Genomic DNA, 22320 nt, shown 5'->3' with positions numbered 1-22320 from the left:
AGTTTGTTAGAGGGCAGGTAGCACGATCCTGGATAAAATATTTTTATTTATCATTAAGAATCTCTGAAATAGCACTATACATCAGGTATCTTACAGATACCATGTACGTAACCAGCGAGAATGATCAGATGTTTCGTATACTTTCAATTTTCGTCAGTATAATAGATGCATACTCGGACTTGTTTACTTTCAAGGAAATTTATTGTAATTTTACTTTTTAATAGAAAGAATTACAAAGCTTGTGTTTATTCGCTCCGTTCGCACATGATTCAGGAACCTAATAAATTTAATGTCTTTCTCACGTCCCCGGTAGGACCGTCGAGTGCTTCAGCAATTTTCCATCAATCATACTGATTTTCCTTCGGCATTTGTGCTGTGGATCTCTTGGATCACAGAAGCTCGTATGAAACTTGGGGACTCATTATCAGAGGTGAAAAACTCTATTTTTCCCAAGATTTAGATGTTAACTGATTTCAGTAGCACTTTTGAAATCGAATATATTTATAATATCCTGAATTTTCAAAAACGAACTGTAACGTGTTTAAAATAAATGTGACTCGCGATCTGCTCTGTAAACTTTGGACAACGCCATTACATTTCAACTTCATATTCGGCCTACTCCAGCAGCAGCCAATAAGGTGACTGGAATGCGTCTCTGACGTTCCCATACTGCAATGTATACACAGTATTGCAAAGCTCCTCTGTTGTAAGACGTTGTGTCTTCAGTCATATCTTACGTTTTTAATTTATCATAATAAAGTGGAATCACTGAAGAAAATGCGTAAAAAGTTCGTTATAAACGAGCGAGAAAAGTTGAGTGATAGAAGCACATGGAAGGTGACCAAAAAATTTTTACGTGTGGTGCCACAAAACATGGGAACTCCCACATTTTTTCACAAAGTTACATCTATGGGATCATAAGAATCACCCGAAAACCGTTCATCACTCTGCACCACATATATATCTGAACATTCGTCTTTGGTCACTCCTCTGAAAAAAATGGAAAAGTGGAGTTGTCCATTTTTTTATTATTATATTTTTTTTAAAGAGCACTGTGAGACTTAACTGCTGTGGTCATAAGTCCCCTAGAAGTTAGAACTACTTAAGCCTAACTAACCTAAGGACATCACACACATCCATGCCCGAGGCAGGATTGGAACCTGCGACCGTAGCGGTCGCGTGGTTCCAGACTGTAGCACCTAGAACCGGCCGTCCGGCCCATCTTTGATAACGAGCTGCTCGTCTATACTTTGTCTTCTATCAGCCACATTACAATCGCTTCGGACCACTTGTTCACGTAACTCGTGTCAACAGCAACAAAAGTAGAGAAGATAACAGACGAAAGCTTTCTGTACTGTTATCACCGAAACGGAGAGGATGTGAAGGTCCTTTGACGGTTCGCTGAAAAGCTAAACTTAGCGCAACACGAGCGAATGTGAACCGCGCTTGACCGAACGCCGTTTGCGCACGCGTGCCTAGCGTTTACACCAGGCAGATTTCCCGATCGCTGCTTCGGTGTACAGGGGGCTTTATCTTCAGCTGACGTCCGGCGTGACGCGGCCTGCGCCGGGACGCTGCTGCTACTCCGCTACCCGGCCTGTTGCAGACTGCGTGCCGGACGGGCACCGTGGAGAGTGCCGGCTGCTGCGGGGGTGGGGCGTGCGCGACAGCGGCGGAGCGTGTGCGCGTGCGCAGCAGCAGGCCGTGCTGGCGCGCGCCTCTGCCGCCCTGCGCTGCCTCGCCCTGCCGGAGGAGGCGCGCCGGCTGGTCGCTCGCCTCTACGCACACCCGCACCCGCGGCACGGCTGGGAGGTACGACCGCAAGGCTACTTGCTGTTATTTGCACCTCACCGTTTCAGTGAGGGTCAACTGCTCTAAAGCACTGGTTCCCAAACTTTTTTTGACCAGGGAACGGTTCGCTTTCCTTGTTGTTAGCAGGGACCACAACAAGGTTCAACAAAAATAAATTATATCTATCTAAAAAAAAACTTTAATCGAAACTTTTAACATGTTCGTTAAACTCAAATTTAAATGCATTAAAAGCGCTATTGTACACTACTGCGCATTAAAATTGCTACACCACGAAGATGACGTTCTACAGACGCGAAATTTCACCGACAGGAAGAAGATGCTGTTATATGCAAATGATTAGCTTTTCAGAGCATTCACACAAGGTTGCCGCCGGTGGCGACACCTACAACGTGCTGACATGAGGAAAGTTTCCAACCGATATCTCATACACAAACAGCAGTTGAGCGGTGTTACCTGGTGAAACCTTGTTGTGATGCCTTGTGTAAGGAGGAGAAATGCGTATCATCACGTTTCCGACTTTGATAAAGGTCGGATTGCAGCCTATCGCGATTGCGCTTTATCGTATCGCGACATTGCTGCTCGCGTTGGTCGAGATCCAATGACTGTTAGCAGAATATGGAAAGGCATCTTATCCGCATGGCTGTAACGGATCGTGCAGCCACGGCTCGATCCCTGAGTCATCAGATGGGGACGTTTGCACGACAACAACCATGTGCACGAACATTTCGACGACGTTTGCAGGAGCATGGACTATCAGCTCGGAGACAATGGTTGCGGCTACCCTTGACGCTGCATCACAGACAGGAGCGCCTGCGATGGTGTACTCAACGACGAACCTGGGTGCACGAATGGCAAAACGTCATTTTTTCGGATGAATCCAGGTTCTGTTTACAGCATCGTGATGGTCGCATCCGTGTTTGGCGACATCGCGGTGAACGCACATTGGAAGCGTGTATTCGTCATCGCCAGTATGGCGTGATGGTATGGGGTGCCATTGGTTACACGTCTAGGTCACCTCTTGTTCGCATTGACGGTGCTTTGAACAGTGGCTGTTACATTTCAGATGTATTACGACCCGTGGCTCTACCCTTCATTCGATCCCTGCGAAACCCTACATTTCAGCAGGATAATGCACGACCGCATGTTGCAGGTCCTGTACGGGCCTTTCTGGATACATAAAATGATCGACTGCTGCCGTGGCCAGCACATTTTCCAGATCTCTCACCAATTGAGAACGTCTGGTCAATGGTGGCCGAGCAACTGGCTCGTCACAATACGCCAGTCACTACTCTTGATGAACTGTGGTATCATGTTGAAGCTGCATGGGCAGCTGTACCTGTACACGCTCCAAGCTCTGACTCAATGCCCAGGCGTATCAAGGCCGTTATTACCCCCAGAGGTGGTTGTTCTGGGTACTGATTTGTCAGGATCTAGGCACCGAAATTGCGTGAAAATGTAATCACATGTCATTTCTAGTATAATATATTTGTCCAATGAATGCCCGTTTATCATCTGCATTTCTTCTTGGTGTAGCAATTTCAATGGCCAGTAGCCAGTAGTGTGATTTAAAACGCAACGTTATTGGTGGAAAATTAAATAAGGTTTTCGTCAGTGTGCTATTAGCTTGCATCTTCCGTAAAATTTCGGCACTTCTGGGGCTAATAATAGTGCTCAGAGCTACCCGCATATTATCACTTACTTTCAGTCGATCACTGGAGCTGTTTTTAACTACCAGCATACCAGAAAAGCATTGTTCGTATAAATAAGTTGTGGAGAAAAACATAAGATAGCGCAAGGCGATTTCTCGAACTTTAGTGTCCGAAACTTCTCTATTGCACCAAAATTGTTGAAGACAATCAGATTCAAATACGCACTTACTATTTCTGTCTTTCTGGAATTTATTCTGTAACTTCTCCAACATTAGAGCTGAAAGGATTGTGAATCAGTTGTGGGTCAACTTTAGACTCCATTTTCTTGTATTGTGGGTAGTAACGATTGAATTCATCAGCCAGCATTTGCAGATAACTCTTAATGTTTCTTGTTTGTTTGCCCTAATCATGTCATCAAAGAGTGCTTTTAATGTCGGGAATGCAAAATAATAGTTTTCACCACTTTTACATATCCGTAATTAAAGTTTGGAAATAAAGGCACGAAGTTTCTCTTCAAAGGTAAACATACACTCCTGGAAATTGAAATAAGAACACCGTGAATTCATTGTCCCAGGAAGGGGAAACTTTATTGGCACATTCCTGGGGTCAGATACATCACATGATCACACTGACAGAACCACAGGCACATAGACACAGGCAACAGAGCATGCCCAATGTCGGCTCTAGTACAGTGTATATCCACCTTTCGCAGCAATGCAGGCTCCTATTCTCCCATGGAGACGATCGTAGAGATGCTGGATGTAGTCCTGTGGAACGGCTTGCCATGCCATTTCCACCTGGCGCCTCAGTTGGACCAGCGTTCGTGCTGGACGCGCAGACCGCGTGAGACGACGCTTCATCCAGTCCCAAACATGCTCTATGGGGGACAGATCCGGAGATCTTGCTGGCCAGGGTAGTTGACTTACACCTTCTAGAGCACGTTGGGTGGCACGGGATACATGCGGACGTGCATTGTCCTGTTGGAACAGCAAGTTCCCTTGCCGGTCTAGGAATGGTAGAACGATGGGTTCGATGACGGTTTGGATGTACCGTGCACTATTCAGTGTCCCCTCGACGATCACCAGTGGTGTACGGCCAGTCTAGGAGATCGCTCCCCACACCATGATGCCGGGTGTTGGCCCTGTGTGCCTCGGTCGTATGCAGTCATGATTGTGGCGCTCACCTGCACGGCGCCAAACACGCATACGGCCATCATTGGCACCAAGGCAGAAGCGACTCTCATCGCTGAAGACGACACGTCTCCATTCGTCCCTCCATTCACGCCTGTCGCGACACCACTGGAGGCGGGCTGCACGATGTTGGGGCGTGAGCGGAAGACGGCCTAACGGTGTTCGGGAACGTAGCCCAGCTTCGTGGAGACGGTTGCGAATGGTCCTCGCCGATACTCCAGGAGCAACAGTGTCCCTAATTTGCTGGGAAGTGGCGGTGCGGTCCCCTACGGCATTGCGTAGGATCCTACGGTCTTGGTGTGCATCCGTGCGTCGCTGCGGTCCGGTCCCAGGTCGACGGGCACGTGCACCTTCCGCCGACCACTGGCGACAACATCGATGTACTGTGGAGACCTCACGCCCCACGTGTTGAGCAATTCGGCGGTACGTCCACCCGGCCTCCCGCATGCCCACTATACGCCCTCGCTCAAAGTCCGTCAACTGCACATACGATTCACGTCCACGCTGTCGCGGCATGCTACCAGTGTTAAAGACTGCGATGGAGCTCCGTATGCCACGGCAAACTGGCTGACACTGACGGCGGCAGTGCACAAATGCTGCGCAGCTAGCGCCATTCGACGGCCAACACCGCGGTTCCTGGTGTGTCCGCTGTGCCGTGCGTGTGATCATTGCTTGTACAGCCCTCTCGCAGTGCCCGGAGCAAGTATGGTGGGTCTGACACACCGGTGTCAATGTGTTCTTTTTTCCATTTCCAGGAGTGTATTTGTAACGCCATAACGGTTTGTCAAAGACATCCTGCGTCGTCATGTGTTACTTCTCATATGACAGTGATGTGGCGTCATTCTTCAACAGCACAATGCTCGTTCACACATGAGACGTGTCCCTTAGGAAGTGTCTGCCTGATGCTAAGATACTCCCTTGCGCAGGTCTGTCCTCGATAGAACATGGTTGGCACAATCTCGGACGTCATCTCCGGCGCAGTGCCAGCCAGTATCAAGGACTGGTTACATCTGTGTGCCAGTTAGCCTCAGGAGAAGACAGGACTGCTTTCTGATACCCTTCCCAGTCGAATCAATGCATGCATCCAGGCCATGCTGCCTACTTCTTTTTAAATCTGACTGGAAATTGTAACTACTCAAATAACATCACATACCCTCTCAAGATGCGAAAGGTTTCATTTCGCTTTCTCCTCCTGTTCCGGGTGCTTCCGTTTTTTTAGTTTTGTTTCTTTTTTCTTTGCCAGGCAGTGTATTAAGGCTTCATCATCATCATAAACATCGTGATCAGTACTTGTTGCGCCTGGCGGCATGTCCAGGCATGATAACTAGCCAGTTCTGTCTTTTGGTTTCCTCCGTAGTCACGCGTAGTCATCATCTTCCTCCTTGACACTGTCTTTTAGTTGGTATATCCTTCTTCTTCTTCTTCTTCTCGATCTCTTTCCCCTTACCATCCCCTGAATTCTTTGCTGGTGCAAGGACTGTCATTTCAACGTGTTTCTTAGCCAACTTCTCTTCATTTTGCTTATGACGTCTGAGTGGTTTCTGTTGTCCTAAGGTTTCACAACACCTCCTTGTGTCTTCCCCAGACATCCCAATTCATACCTTCTAGTTTCCTCTACATCTACATCTTTTAGTTGCTTTCCTCGTGTTTTCATAATTTCCAAGTTCATTCATGAAACTGTGCAACATATACAGCATTTTGCCGATATTTTTCTCAGATTTTTATCCAGTGGGCCACATACCAGTTTCCTGTTTTTGTTGAACTATTCCTTGACTGTAGTTATTCTTAGCCTTATGTCTGTGCCACAAGATGTTTGAGGCATCAAGGAGTAGTTAGTTTGGTAATGGAGGGAAATAAGTTATAAGCATTGTAGAGGGAGACCAAGGCTTTACAGTAACCAAATTCAAACAGATGTTGGGTGCAACTGTCTTCAGTGGTGTGGATTCTTGCCCATGATACACTGGCGTGGAAAGTTACATCAAACCAGTCTTCGCACTGAATACCACAGACTTTTTCCATCTTCATTGATCAACAGTCTCCACTGTCAGCTCAATCTGACATTCGGTGAGTCTATCCTGCACTACACAGGTACGCCAGTCTGGCGGTCTCGTAATCTGGGCAAATTGCGGAGATTGATATGAGTATGGGCTGTTTGTCGTTCGCTATTATCTGACAAGTCATCTGTCCGTAGTAAAGAAAATCCAGCTGTTATCCAACTTCCTAGGGAGAGGTTTTATACGTGTGCCTGACATGAACGAGTTACTGACTGATACACGTTCTCCAAAGCCCAAGAATTGGCATGAGTTTAAACCAGGCCACTCCATTCAGAAATAGACCGTGAACTAAGAGGAATCGCCTGTTATTTCTAGCATTCACATGAGCTCTCAGGTGCTGTGCCATCCTGTTCTTAGTCCCGTTTAGATTCCTACTACAGACCTAAAAATTTTTAAATAAAAGACTTTGAAGATACTTTCCTTCCTTCGGAGAACAGGTAAGAATTAGATAGCTCTCACGAACCAGGGTGAACGATTTGACGGAGCAGTATCCGTGGGCACAGGTTTTTCTACTCGCCTCTACACGGAGCAAGATTATCAGCCTGTGTGACTCCAGAGTGTCAGTTTCAAAGGCTTCTGTTTCCCCCCTGTTGCGAAACAAAGCGCTTCTCAGGTTTCTGCAGCTCGCTGGTTCTCTCGCCGTGCGATGCAATCCGGCGTACGCCACGGAACTAACAGGAAGATACCACATGGCCGCCTAGTTTAACGTACGGTTTCTTACAAAGGAAAAATACTGGGCATACACATCGAGGACTTACCTCTCCTTCACTATAACTCACGGTAAAAAAAGTGGCCAAGTGATAAAGCCATTTCCCAGCTCGGAATTTATTCTTAGGCTCTTGTCTGTCTGCTAACTGAAGAGTGAACAAGGCGAGTCCACGCTCTCTCTAGTTAGCGATAAATTCTAGGTAGATCAGAATTCACTCTGCAGTCCAGATACAAGTATTGTTACTTCTGTGCAACCGAACGTTCTTACTACACCTTAGCACTCCGTCGCCAGGCCACAAGTGGCCTATCGGAACCATCCGACCGCCGTGTCATCCTCAGGTCCTCACATGAGCTGCGGATAGGAGGGGCGTGTGGTCAGCACACCGCTCTCCCGGTCGTTATGATGGTTTTCTTTGATCGGAGCCGCTGCTGTTCGGTCGAGTAGCTCCTCAGTTAGCATCACGAGGCTGAGTGCACCCCGAAAAATGGCAACAGCTCATGGTGGCCCGGATGGTCACCCATCCAAGTGCCGGCCACGCCCGACAGCGCTTAACTTCGGTGATCTCACGGAACCGGTGTATGCACTGCGGCGAGGCCGTTGCCACTATAGCTTAACAATACTGAAATTCTGTTGTTTAATTGTATGGAAGTAACCGATTTTTAAGAGGAGGGACTAGCATTGGGTAGTGAGTGCACACACAGCTAATCAGACAGCAAGTTGTGATACAATCATGAGAACAATTAGCTCTCAATAAACGGTTGTTTCTGGCCATTCTGCTATATTTTTAGTTCGTAGTAACTCCGTTATGAGAGGCGATGCTGTGTAGTTGTGTAAAAGAGTTGTGCTGGCATACAAAACATATGATTCGATTGCTACTTGAACAGAGAAAAAAACAACTGGCCAGATGCGAGTAGGTCTCGCGCACTGAAGGTTCTGTACAAACTGTTGGTCTCTGCATACATAAATGATTTGGCGCACAGGGTGGGCAGCAGTGTGGGGTTGTTTGCTGATTATACCATTGTATACGGCAAGGTGTCGAAGTTGAGTAGGAAGATACAAGGCGACTTACACAAAATTTCCAGTTGGTCAAGTGTTTTAAATATCTGGGCGTAACGTTCCAAAGCGATATGAGGTGGAACGAGCATGTGAGCAGTGTGGTGGAGAAGGCGAATGGTCGACTTTGGTTTATTGGGAGAATTTTAGGAAAGAGTGGTCCACCTGTAAAGGAGATGCTGGTGGGACCTATTCTTGAGTACTGCTCGAGTGTTGGGGATCCGTGCCAGGTCAGACTGAAGGAAGGCATCGAAGCAATTCAGAGGCGGGCTGGTAGATTCGAACAACACGTAAGTGTTACGGAGATGCTTCAAGAACTCAAATGGGAATCCCTGCAGAGGAGGCGACGTTCATTTCGAGAAACACTGTCGATAAAATTTAGAGATCCGGCAGTCGAAGCTTGAAACACGTATGTAACGCAGCAGCGATGGCGAGGCATTGCAGCGTCTCTGACCAGATAGTATGCGCTTGACCGCGTGAGTGTTGCGAGCAGTTCGCTAGTTGTCGCTATGCAGAGCAGTACTCTGTCTGTAGTCGTGGCAGTCTGTAGCTCGATTTAGTTGCGAGCAGTCGGTCAGTAGTAGTCGTGCAGTGCAGTTCGCTACTAGTCGTCGTGTAGTGCAGTACGCTAGTAGTCGTCATGCAGAGCGGTCGGTCAGTAGTAGCAGCCCAGTGCGGTTGTGTGATGTAGGCGGTCGGCAACACTGGTCAAGATGCTGAATGAGGTATACTGTTAATTAATATAATCATTAGATAATGTAAAAATTTATTTATTGTAATTAATTTCCAACAAATGCCCCAATAATAATTTTTATTTTAAAAGCATTTTTTCAAAAATTTTATTTTTTATTGAACTAAAGATTTCGTTGCACTTCCCATTTCATTCCACTTTTTTTAAAGAAAATTTTCAGTAAAATTACAGAAAAAAGGAATATTATTATTTGCAATGCAGTTCCTCCAAGCCGTGCGCAAAGATAAGAGCAGAAATTTGACATCCAGTTATTCTGAGGTAAGACTTTAATTCTGATTGTTTTGCACAGGGCCAAAGACCGATATTTCGGTTTAATTGAATTTTCTTATCACTGAATGGACTTTAATTTTTTGTGAAGAATTTATATTTGAGTCAGATTGCGATTATCAGTTTTATTGTCATTAAATTTAATTGCTAGAGAGGTTACGTTTGGGTCCCATTTGTATTAAGTATTGTTTTTTTTTTTCTTTTAAAATTACGGTGGGGAGGTTACACTTGGCTCCCATTTCTATTAAGTATTGTCTTTTCTTTCTTTTAAAATTACGGTGGGGAGGTTACAAGCTGACTGCCGAACGGTTCTACTGTCGCCAGCATACACTGCACTTAAGGACCACGAAGATACGAAACATTAGGACTCATACGGAGGCGTACAGATAGTCGGTTCTCCCTCGCTCTATTTGCGTGTGAAACAGGAAAGGAAATGACTAATATATGAAGATGGTAACTGTTCTCGAAGAAACATGCCTTTGATGACAGTGCAGCTTCTCTAGAATAAATGATAATTAATTGATACCCTCAGATGCCGACAGGTGTTGTTTATATACCTCGATGGGGACAGCTGAAAATGTATGCACCGACCGGGACTCGAACCCGGGATCTCCTGCTTACATGGCAGACGCTCTATCCATCTTTTTTTTATCTCATTTTGTTCTATGTTGTTCGTTGAATTTGTTCGGGTTGGACGTCCGATGACACCCATTTAGGTTCTCCGTTGATCTGTTCACTCAGTTTTTTTGTTACAGGGGGTAGCTAACGCTCTGACCGAACGCGCTGAGCTACCGTGCCGGCGTCTGAGCCACCGAGGCCACAGGTGAATAGCGCGACTGCAGGGACTTACCCTCGCACTCTTCCCGTGAGACCCACATTCCCAACTGTCCACAATCTACATATGTATTGTTCCTAATGGATATTTGCGTATGTAGATTGTGGACAGTTGGGAATGGGGGTCTCACGGGAAGAGTGCAAGGGTAAGTCCCTGCAGTCGCGCTATTCATCTGTGGCCTCGGTGGCTAAGATGGATAGATCGTCTGCCATGTAAGCAGGAAATCCCGGGTTCGACTCCCGGTCGGGGCACACATTTTCAGCCGTCCGCATCGAGGTCTGTCAACAACACCTGTCGGCAGCTGAGGGTCTCAATTACTTATCATTGAAGTGACTAATACTGGTACAGGGTACCCTCCGCCACGCACCGTACGGTGGCTTGCGGAGTATCTGTGTAGCTGTAGATGTACTCTCCGCCAAGCACTACCTGCATCTTCACTGTTGCAGGTAACGGATTTGGCAACAGAGCTGCGCAGTGCGCCAACGCCGAGCCAGCTGCGCTTCATGCGGCGCGCGTGCGCCGTGATGGACGCGAACGCGTTCGAGGTGAGCGCGGGCGTGCGCGGCCTGTACCCGCTGTCGGCCATGATGAACAACGAGTGCTCACCCAACACGACGCACGGCTTCGACGAGAGCCACGCCATGGTGGTGCGCGCAGCTGTCGATATTCCGGAGGGCCGCGAGCTCACCAACTCGTACACGCCGCTGCTGTGGGGCACGCCGGCCCGACAGAGGCACCTGCAGCTCACGAAGCACTTCCTCTGTCGCTGCGAGCGCTGCACGGACCCCCAGGTGACTATCCGCCGCTGTCTGATTCCATCCCGGCAGGCAGAGTACAGCTCACTGGTTTCTGTAGGCGACGCCCTGCATGTCAGTACCCGTGATTACTGCCTACTCTGAAGTGTGTATTTTTCTAATGTTTAGTTTTGCTAGAGAGATAAGACAGGAAGTGCAAAATGGCTAACCAGGCATCGCTAGAGGACAAATGTAAGGATGTAGAGGCTTATCTCACTAGGGGTTAGATACATACTGCCTACAGGAAAATGAAAGAGACCTTTCGGGAAAAGAGAACCACTTGTACGAATATCAAGAGCTCAGATGGGAACCCAGTTCTAAGCAAAGAAGGGAAGGCAGAAAGGTGGAATATAGAGGGTCTATACAAGGGTGAGGTACTTGAGGGCTATATAATGGAAATGGAAGAGGATGTAGATGAAGATGAAATGGGAGATATGATACTGCGTGAAGAGTTTGACAGAGAACTGAAAGACCTAAGTCGAAACAAGGCCCCGGGAGTAGACAACATTCCATTAGAACTACTAACAGCCTTGCGAGAGGCAGTCCCGACAAAACTCTACCATCTGGTGAGCAAGACGTATGAGACAAGCGAAATACCCTCAGACTTCAAGAAGAATATAACAATTCCAGTCCCAAAGAAAGCAGGTGTTGACAGATGTGAAAATTACTGTACTATCAGTTTAATAAGTCACGGCTGCAAAATACTAACGCGAATTCTTTACAGACGAATGGAAAAACTAGTAGAAGCCGACCTCGGGGAAGATCAGTTTGGATTCCATAGAAATGTTGGAACACGTGAGGCAATACTGATCCTACGACTTATCTTAGAAGGTAGATTAAGAAAAGGCAAACCTACGTTTCTACCATTTGTAGACTTAGAGAAAGGTTTTGACAATATTGACTGGAATACTCTCTTTCAAATTCTGTAGGTGGCAGGGGTAAAATACAGGGAGGGAAAGGCTATTTACAATTTGTACAGAAATCAGATGGCAGTTATAAGAGTCGAGGGACATGAAAGGGAAGCAGTGGTTGGAAAGGGAGTGAGACAGGGTTATAGCCTCTCCCCGGTGTTATTCAATCTGTATATTGAGCAAGCAATAAAGGGAAACAAAAGAAAAATTCGGAGTAGGTATTACAATCCACGGAGAAGAAATAAAAACTTTGAGGTTCGCCGATGACATTGTAATTCTGTCAGAGACAGCAAATGACTTGGAAGAGCAGTTAAACGGAATGGACAGTGTCTTGAAAGGACAAAAGCAATACGGCGATAATGGAATGTAGTCGAGTTAACTCGGATGATGCTGAGGGAATTAGATTAGGAAATGAGACACTTAAAGTAGTAAAGGAGTTTTGCTATTTGGGGAGCAAAATAACTGATGATGGTCGAAGTAGAGGGGATATAAAATGTAGACTGGCAATGGCAAGGAAAGAAGAGAAATTTTTTAACATCGAGTATAGATTTAAGTGTCAGGAAGTCGTTTCTGAGAGTATTTGTATGGAGTGTAGTCATGTATGGAAGTGAAACATGGACGATAAATAGTTCGGACAAGAAGAGAATAGAAGCTTTCGAAATGTGGTGCTAAAGAAGAATGCTGAAGATTAGATGGGTAGATTACATAACTAACGAGGAGTTATTGAACAGACTTGGCGAGAAGAGGAGTTTTTGGCACAACTTGACTAGAAGAATGGATCGGTTGGTAGGACATGTTCTGAGGCATCAAGGGATCACCAGTTTAGTATTGGATGGCAGCGTGGAGGGTAAAAATCGTAGAGGGAGACCAAGAGATGAATAGACTAAACAGATTCAGAAGGATGTAGGTTGCAGTACGTACTGGGAGATGAAGCATCTTGCACAGGATAGAGTAGCATGGAGAGCTGCATCAAACCAGTCTCAGGACTGAAGACCACAACAACGACAACAACAACAGAGATATAATTTACACGTTAGTATTACAACTCTCCTTCTGTGACCAGTAAGAAGAATAACATTGGCAAATAAAATTATTTATATTTTGGGAATGAGAGTACGTAGACTAGTATTCCGTTGCTCGAATAGGAAGCTCGCATTTCCTGATTCGTGAGCGCGTACATATTAATTATTACAGACGCGCCAACTTTATTCACTTTAGGACATCGGATTTCGTAACGAGATAACAACTGCAAGCTCTGAGAAGATGTACCACTACAGACAGTGATCTGGATGTAGAAAATGGCTGCTAATTGTTTGTCGGTAAGCAGTTATTCCAGAAAGCGCTACAAGTGCTTACAGTAACCCAAACATCTGGTCTGTCAGCTGTGAAAATGGTGGTAACTAGTCTTACAATAATACACATACACAATTCCCAGTTAATTTAGTTATTATTATCTAATGTTCGTAAATGCTTGCACAAGCAATGGCAAAGGCAGTAGAGAGCAGGCCAGCTAAGAAGAAGACAAGAGAGAGTTTATTAAGTACAAGTGATAAACAACAAAAAAATTCAGAAATAACATTTTGTTGATTTTTTTTTTTACAGTTCCTCATGCATACATTAAGTTCTCCTTCTCTGGCCATGTACATAACAGGCCATCCAATTACAAAAATTAAAGAGCATTTATAAAACGAAACACTCGTATATAAAACTTTAAGAACCATTTCACTCACACACGTAGGAAAAGAAATCGATGTATTGCTATAGTATCCATACGTGCCACCACTTGGAAATTGTCTAAATTCAAAATGCTTTACCGGTTTAATTTTGTGTCTTAAATATGTGTATTGGATTAGAGAGCAAACTATGCCACATCTATGTAACATAAATGTATTTTTCGAACAAATGAACAAATTGAAATACCTCAGCTTCGAGAAAGTCATTATCTTGGATTGTTTATCATTGGCATCATCCAAGTTTTATACGGAGTCTGCTACTCCGTTGTCAGCAGTAAGGAAACGGCCTACTGAATTACCTTAGTACTTAAAGTATTTCTTTAGACGGTTATCTATGCGAAGTGAGCCCAAAAGCTGCAACTACTGCTACGAACATAGAAAAAATGCACCATGTTGTATTGGACAATTAATAATTAGCACTACATGAAAGATATGACACCGTAGGCATATCATAAGACAGAAGAGGATACATTTTACTTGGATAAATGTCAAAAATACTTTGTGCAAGACGAGTGTCAGACACATGAATCTGTTCTAAAACAACTACAAAACCTAAGGCTTGTACCACATACAAAGAATCCAAATCACGATGTGGACCGATTTCATACAACGGTTTGGACATAGGACGGCTTGGATCTTTTTCTTTTTTCTGGTCAGCAGAGTACTGACTGCATCTTCATCTGTGTATAGCACTGACATCCACCGCCCTCAGTTATTTGTTGGATGCAGTCCAGTCTCTGTCTTCCACAACAATTTCTACCCTCTACAGCACCTAATAGTTCTAGTACTTCGAGAGATATTCCCAGAGGCCTTAACATACGTCGTACCAACATGTCCCCACGTAGTTTCAACGTCCTTCTGCAGCACAACATATCAGATGTGTCCATTCTGTGCTTTTCCAGTTTCTCCACAGGCCATGATTCACTTCCCTACAATCGTGTACTCCATACATGTATTCCCAGAACATTTTTCCTCAGATTAAAGCCAATGTTTCATACTGGCAGACCTCGTTTGATCAGGAATGGCCTCCTTTCCTGTACCGGTGTGCTTTTTTGCTTTGTACACCATGTCTTATTTTGCTCCCAAGGTAGCAGAATGCCTTCACTTCGTCTGCTTCGTGGTCTCCAGTTTTGATGTTAAGTTTATTGGTGATCTCATTTTTGATACTCCTCATTACTTTCGTTTTTCTTTGGTTTAGTCTGCACTCATATTCTGGTCATTGCACTTTTAGTTCTGTTCAACAGATCCTACAATTCTTCCTTACTTTTATTGGGGATAGCAATGCCATCAGTTAACTTTTTCGTTGGTTTCCTTTCACCCTGAATTTTCTTTCAACGACTGAACCTTTCTCTTGTTTCCATCATTGCTTCTTTGATGTGCAAAAGGAAGAGTAATGGCGAAAGACTGCGTCCCTACCTTATACAATTACTAATCCGTTCTTGGTTTTCTTTTCTCGTTTCTCCCTCTTGGGTCTTGTATGTAATGTAGTGAACTGAAACTGATATGTAAACCAGGTGACAGTGAAAACGAATAGACTCAACGTTAAAACATGGTAACATTTACGTTCATTATTACAGCGAAGAGCCAAAGAAACTGATAAACCTGCCTAATATCGTGTAGGGCCCCCGCGAACAAGCAGAAGTGCCGCAACACGACGTGGCATGGACTCGACTAATGAATGGAGTAGTGCGGGATGGAACTGATACCATGAATCCTGCAGGGCTGTCCATAAATCTCTTCTGAATAGCATGTTGCAATGCATCCCAGATATGCTCAATAATGTTCCTGCATGGGGAATTTGGTGGCCAGCAGAAGTCTTTAAACTCAGAAGAGTGTTCCTAGAGCCACTCTGCAGCAGTTCTGCATGTGTCCTGCTGGAATTGCCCAAGTCCGTCGGAATGGACAATGGACATGAATGGATGCAAGTAATAAGACACGATGCTCACGTACGTCTCACTTGACAGAGTCGTATCTAAAAGTATCAGGGGTCTCGTGTCACTCCAACTACACCTGCCACACACCATTACAGAGCCTCCACCAGTCCGCTGCTGACATGTAGGGTTCATGGATTCATGAGGTTGTCTCCATACCCGTACACATCCATCCGCTCGATGCAATTTGGAACGAGACTTTTCCGACCAGGCAACATGTTTCCAGTCACCAACAGTCCAATGGCCGTGTTGACGGACCCAGGAGAGGCGTAAAGCATTGTGTCGTGCAGTCATCAACGCTACACAGTGGGCCTTCGGCTCCGAAAGCCCATATCGATGATGTTTCGTTGAATGGTTTGCACGCTGACACTTGTTGATGGCCCAGCATTGAAATCTGCCGCAATTTGCGGAAGGGTTGCACTTCTGTCACGTTGAATCATTGTCTTCAGCGTCATTGGTCCCGTTCTTGGAGGATCATTTTCCGGCAGCAGCAACGTCGGATATTTGATGTTTTACCGGATTCCTGATATTCACGGTACATTCGTGAAATGGGTGTACGGGAAAATCCCCACTGCATTTCTACCTCGGAGATGCTGTCTCCCATAGTTCGTGCGCCGACTATAGCACGACGTTCAAACTCACTTAAATCTTGATAAGGTGTCATTGTAGCAGCACTAACAACTGCGCCAGACACTTTTCGTCTTATATGGGCGTTGCCGATGGCAGCGCTTAAATCTTGATAAGGTGTCATTGTAGCAGCACTAACAACTGCGCCAGACACTTTTCGTCTTATATGGGCGTTGCCGATGGCAGCGCTTAAATCTTGATAAGGTGTCATTGTAGCAGCACTAACAACTGCGCCAGACACTTTTCGTCTTATATGGGCGTTGCCGATGGCAGCGCTGTATATTGCCTGTTTACATATTTCTGTATCTGAATACGCATGGCGATACCAGTTTCATTGGCGCTTCAGTGTATATCAACGGCACAAATATAAACTCAGGGTGGATTTGACTGGACATAAACATCACCCAGTAACTGGGTAAATGGGATAGAGGTGGTTTAGTCACTTCAGCATACCATTTGCAGGCATAGACAGGTATTTCCTTGTCACTGCAATGCACAGATTACCTCTTATAGGGTTGTCTGGCTGCGGGTTGACAACCAACAGCTTTAAGTTCGATGTTATGTCAATTTAATGTGGCGCCTTGGACGACATATGGGGGGACGTTGATAAAATACACACACTATTGCAAAAATGCACCAAATCCACAGTTTTGGAGTTGTGGCAATGAAATTTTGTACCAAGGTTTAGATGAAAGTAACACATTTACATATAAAATCCTCTGATTATATATATTCAGCTGTTTAATGAAATTTTGAACATTTACTTTCAAAAAATAATGTATGTTCGTTTTTCTCAGAAAGTATTCAAGAGATTTCCACAAAAATTTCTCTGTTTCATCTCTTTATATGTTGTAAGCTTCTCTCATGAGGTTTTTGGAATAGGTCAAATAGGAGAATTTTCATAATTTTTAATTATAATTCCACAAGTACAATTTTAAATTCATGCAAAATTCCAAGCACTTTGCTCCATATCTCAACTTGCAAGCAGTGTTTCAAAATTTGCTCTTGAGACAACGTTTATTAAGTTTACAGAAATATGTGTACAAAATTTCATAATTATAGCTTTCATAGAATCTGAGAAAAAGGTACATAAACTTTAAAAACCAAACTTTTCAGGAAACGCAATTTAAAGTTCAACCTAACTTTTTTCCTTATGTCACTTCTTCAGAAGGCACCACATTTATACTCTGGGTCGTCTTTCTTTTCAAGGCTTCTCTTCTGGTTTCTTGCTGTCTGTCTTCTTTCCTTTACCAGGTGTTCAACTGACTTTTCAGCTGCAGAGACTCGCTGTAAATCTATTTTTCTCAGGATGTCTTGAGTAATACGTTCATCCTCCCGGCGGTCTCATCATTAAATACAGTAACTGCATCATAAGTTGCAATTCCGACAACTGTAGCAGATGCACATGTGTTTTTAGGGCATCGTTTCCATATGAGTTTATAAGATACGGAACACAGTCAAAGATGATCTATGAAACCAAAGAGAACGTATCACGGCCTTCTAGATGTCCCGCACACGTTTGGTTGAAAGTAATACACAGAATCGTTGACTGAGCTGGTACTGAAATGCTGCTAAAACGTGGGCGTGGCAGTCAGGCAGCATCACACTTTTAATTAATTTTAAGGCACTTCGGATGCGATTTCAGAATTGAAACTTTGGAACTTATTGTCCATGAGCTGTACTAACTAATAAGAAATAAACGGACAACTGACATTTTCGCTCAATTTCATCACCGTCCCCCCTTAACTTCTTCCATCTTCCACGCTGGATGACCCCTGGCTGAATTACCTTCAAGTATAGCACGGCTTGGCGGTCGACACGGTGATTTTGTGCTTGCGTTGTTGGCGACTATTGTCCATAGTGGTTATCTAGGAAAAGAAGTCGATGTTAGGCAGGCAGTGGAGTCAGAAGTTCAAAATAGTTGCGCATCGGACTGCAAAGAATGTCAACTCAACACGCATCGGAAAATGAGTGCGTCACCAAGTGGCGATTAACATTATAATGAATCAGGGACTTTACGCAAAGTCCAAAAACTGAATCGACGACCGGTCGAAGGCATACTCACTGTCTCTCCTCCGATCTTCTCTTTCTGCGTTGATCACTAACTGACTGACTGACCACTGACACATTTTTCACTGACTGGTAAATCACTCTGTGATCTTTGAATGGTTATTCGCTGTTTATTACTGACTGCCTGCTTGCCTACTCAGTGACTGAGCACTCATATGACTGTCTCACCTCCTGCTAGACAGTTTTGTAACCCATCTCCCCAACTCTGTCTCCAGGACACTGAATTTTCTGTTATCTCATCTTTGTCATTCTTGGGCTCAGTTTTCAATTTACACTATGAACGCTCGACGCTATGTAACGATGCCTCTCAGTCTTTGTACAGGGTGAAAATTTCCGATCTTGCAGGCTGATATGTAGCTAGAAAATTCTCGTATCGCTCTTCGGTGTTCATCTTGTGGTACTTCACGCTGTGGACTGCAGCCCCATAGTTTGTCGCTTCAGATGTTTACCTACATTATTAAGTTGTCAAAAAACAAACCGAGAACAAACTCACTCATTATTAATGTGAATGACTGTGATTTTCCCAAGTGACCCCTCTTGCTATCGATCAAACTTTAAATGGAGCATCACCTTCAGAGCAAAGCAAACAATTCATTTAAGCCACTCCTATCTGGCTTTTGGGAATGCCTCGCATCTCAGTTGCAGTTTGAGTGTCCCCTCTAGCATTACGTAACTGGCGGTGAAGTATTGTTAATACTTTATATTACCCACCTTTCATAATAGCTTAAATCTTTTTTCCTGAGGATTTCGAACATCTTGCACAATTTTACAGTGTCAACGCTTTTCCCACGACGCAGATCTTACGAATGTGTCTTGATTTTCTTAGCATTCGGTTCTATTATCAAACCCAACGTTAGGAGTGAGTCTTAGATGCCTTTAGTTTTCGTAAATCCAAACTGATCTTCTTATAACAGCTCCTCAATTCTATCTTCCATTCTACTATTTTTCCATTCTTGTCAGCATGTTGGACGCATGAGCTGGTAAGGTGAACGTGTGACAGTTCTTGTATTTATCTGACATTGATTTCTTTGGATTGTCAGGATAATATTTTTCTGAATTTCTGATGATACAGCTCCAGTCTCTTACGATTTACACACCAACTTGAATAGTTGGTTGGTTGGAAATTACCCTAACGATTTTCGAAATTGTTAGGAAATGCCATCTGCACCTTCTGCATTATTTGATCGCAAGATTTCAAAGTTCTATTAGAATCTGGCAGATATTGGTCACCTATATCTTCCAAGTCGCCTCTCATTTCTTTGTCTAGCATGTCACTCAACAGTTACTTCCCTGGTAGAGACTTTCAGTGTACCCCTTCCACCTATCTGATTTCTCTTCTGTGTTTAACAGTGAAATTCATCTTTGCACTCTTCATGTAGCTGCCCTTTACTATTTTTAATTCTACCACACAATGTTTTGATTTTTCTATATGCTAAATGTGTCCTTCGGACGACCATTTCGTTTCCGATGTCTCCAGTCTTTTCCTGCAACTATTTTGCTTTAACTACTCTGTATTTATTAATTCTTTCGTTTCCAAGTGATTTATACAGCGTTATTCCTGTATTTCCGTGAACATTATTGTACTCACTTCTTTCATCAATCAATTGAAGAATTTCGTTTGTTGCCGGAGGTTTATTCGCTGTTGCCGTTCTTGTACCCATATTTGTCCGTCCACTTTCCATAGCTGCCATTTTTAGAGATAGCTATTCATCTTCAGCTGAAATGGCAACTGTGCTATTCCTTATCGTAGTACCTACAACCTCTCAGAACGTCAAGGGCACTGTCATTCATCAATGTTTCTGCATATATCCAATAAATTATTGAGTACGTTGGTAGTAAGTGCTACTCGAGAGGAAGAGGTTGCCACAAGAGACGTTACGGATCTCGTCAAACGAGTATGGTGACCATACAAAAAAAAAGAGATAAATATTAATTAATATTTCAGTCACATTTCACAGGTCATATAGATCAACAAGGTTGACGAAAGACTGCGACCGGACCCGCGAAGTACCGCAGAAGCGCATCTGCATTGCCATTATGGGGTACTCGTTGGACATGCTGTGATGCATGCTGCTTGTCAAAAAGGCAACATTCAGACAGCTAGAAGAAGTATTATTATTTGATGGATTTATAGATGAGATGAAATAAGGTCCCCGATACGCCTCGCTCCGTCTCACGCCACCGGTAATCTTTTGCATCTGTTTGTTTGTGTACGGCACCCTGTTCGTGACGTGTACATTGAGAGAGGTAACGGATCATTCCACGGGATGAGGGTGTGTACTCCAAGGTCAGTTGACGATTCAGAACATCTCCGACGTCGTCGAGTGAGGTGTGTGTACTTTGGATGCAGCTCCAAACAATATCGGAGAGTTTTGGATGGTGAATGAGCGGTCATGGATCCAGTATGGAAGTGAAACGTGGACGATAAATAGTTTAGACAAAAAGAGAATAGAAGCTTTCGAAATGTGATGCTACAGAAGAATGCTGAAGATTAGATGGGTAGATCACATAACTAATGAGGAGGTATTGACTAGAATTGGGGAGAAGAGAAATCTGTGGCACAACTTGACTAGAAGAAGGGATCGGTTGGTAGGACATATTCTGAGTCATCAAGGGATCACCAATTTAGTATTGGAGGGCTGCGCGGAGGATAAAAATCGTAGAGGGAGACCAAGAGATGAATACACTATGCGGATTCAGAAGGACGTAGGTTGCAGTAGGAACTGGGAGATGAAGCTTTCACAGGTTAGAGTAGCATGGAGAGCTGCATCAAACCAGTCTCTGGACTGAAGACCACAAGAACAACATAATCACATCTTTGTGTTTTCGCCTTCCACATACTGTTCACCATGTTTCTCACTCTTTTTTGTGGTTGACTATTGTTCTTTTGTCACTCGATACAACTGTTTCGTCGTACACTGTTTTTCACAACGTAAATATTGCGACTCCATTACGTGTTTTCATCTTCTTTGGTACGTTTACTTATTTGTTGCCAACCTAACGAAGTGTATTTTCGAGACTAACTTCTATTTATGATGTTTATACCATGTGTGTGTGTGTGTGTGTGTGTGTTGTGTGTGTGTGTGGGAGTGAGTGAGAGATAGAGAGAGGGGGGGGGGATAGAGCCGACGAGATTTTTTTTTGGTGGGGGGGGGGGGGTGTACTAGCTGTTTAGCGAGTGGTTGAAAACTTTGGTGAAAGCTGATTTGACTTTTCGTTCCAATATTCTGTGGAGGGGCTCATGGATGATTGAGTGTAAAGATGTTGGGTTCTATTATTATTATATTGGACAGTATTATTATATTAATACTTTTTGCGAACTTTATTCTATTATTTTATCGATTAGTGTAAATAATGGATTGCTTGGCATGTGTACTTGGTCATTCAACAGGATTTTCCCCTCTGATTTGGTTTGCTGTATGTGATAATTTTCTTGCATGGTTAGGAAGTGTTTTTTATTGTTGATTCTAGTTATCTTCATGTCATCTTCTCTAGAGGTTTGTTTGTGGTCATTTTCTCTTAGGTGTTCTGCAAATGTGGAGTGGTTTGTCTCATATTTCCAGGCTCTCATGTGTTCTTTGTATCTGACATCAAATGATCTCCATGTTTGCCCTATGTATGTGCCTTCATAAGTGTTACGCTGTAGCTGATATATACCTGCTTTCTGGTATATGTCTCTGTTTTTTGTCAGTTTTGGGGTGTATTTTTGTATAGAATTGTCTGTTGTGTATGCTATGTTTATTCCCTGTCTTTTGAAAATGTTGGTGGTTTTATGGGTGAGTTTGTGTTTGTATGTCATTTTGTACCATCGTGTGCTTTCTTTAATCTTTTTCTCATTATCCCGTGTAGTTGTTATGGGACTGCGTGTTGATTTTGGTTCTGTTGTGTTGTTGTCTGTGCTTTGGATCTTTCTGCTTTTATTTTACTTTTAATT

At 44.0% G+C, this 22320-nt stretch overlaps 1 protein-coding gene across 1 annotated transcript in view; it reads left to right on the top strand.

Moving 5' to 3' along the window:
* LOC124798822 (SET domain-containing protein SmydA-8-like) overlaps positions 1-22320 on the top strand; it is a 92267-nt gene that overhangs the window by 12555 nt on the left and 57392 nt on the right. The window contains exons 3-4 of the mRNA XM_047262351.1: positions 1696-1812; positions 10767-11111. Of these exons, the coding sequence (XP_047118307.1) occupies positions 1696-1812; positions 10767-11111 (462 nt within the window). The remainder of the gene's footprint in view (positions 1-1695; positions 1813-10766; positions 11112-22320) is intronic.

Source organism: Schistocerca piceifrons, chromosome 5 (assembly GCF_021461385.2).
Source record: "Schistocerca piceifrons isolate TAMUIC-IGC-003096 chromosome 5, iqSchPice1.1, whole genome shotgun sequence".
Taxonomy (NCBI): Eukaryota; Metazoa; Arthropoda; class Insecta; order Orthoptera; family Acrididae; genus Schistocerca; species Schistocerca piceifrons.
The sequence above is the reverse complement of the archived record's forward strand: the minus strand, read 5'-3'. Positions and strand labels throughout refer to the sequence as shown.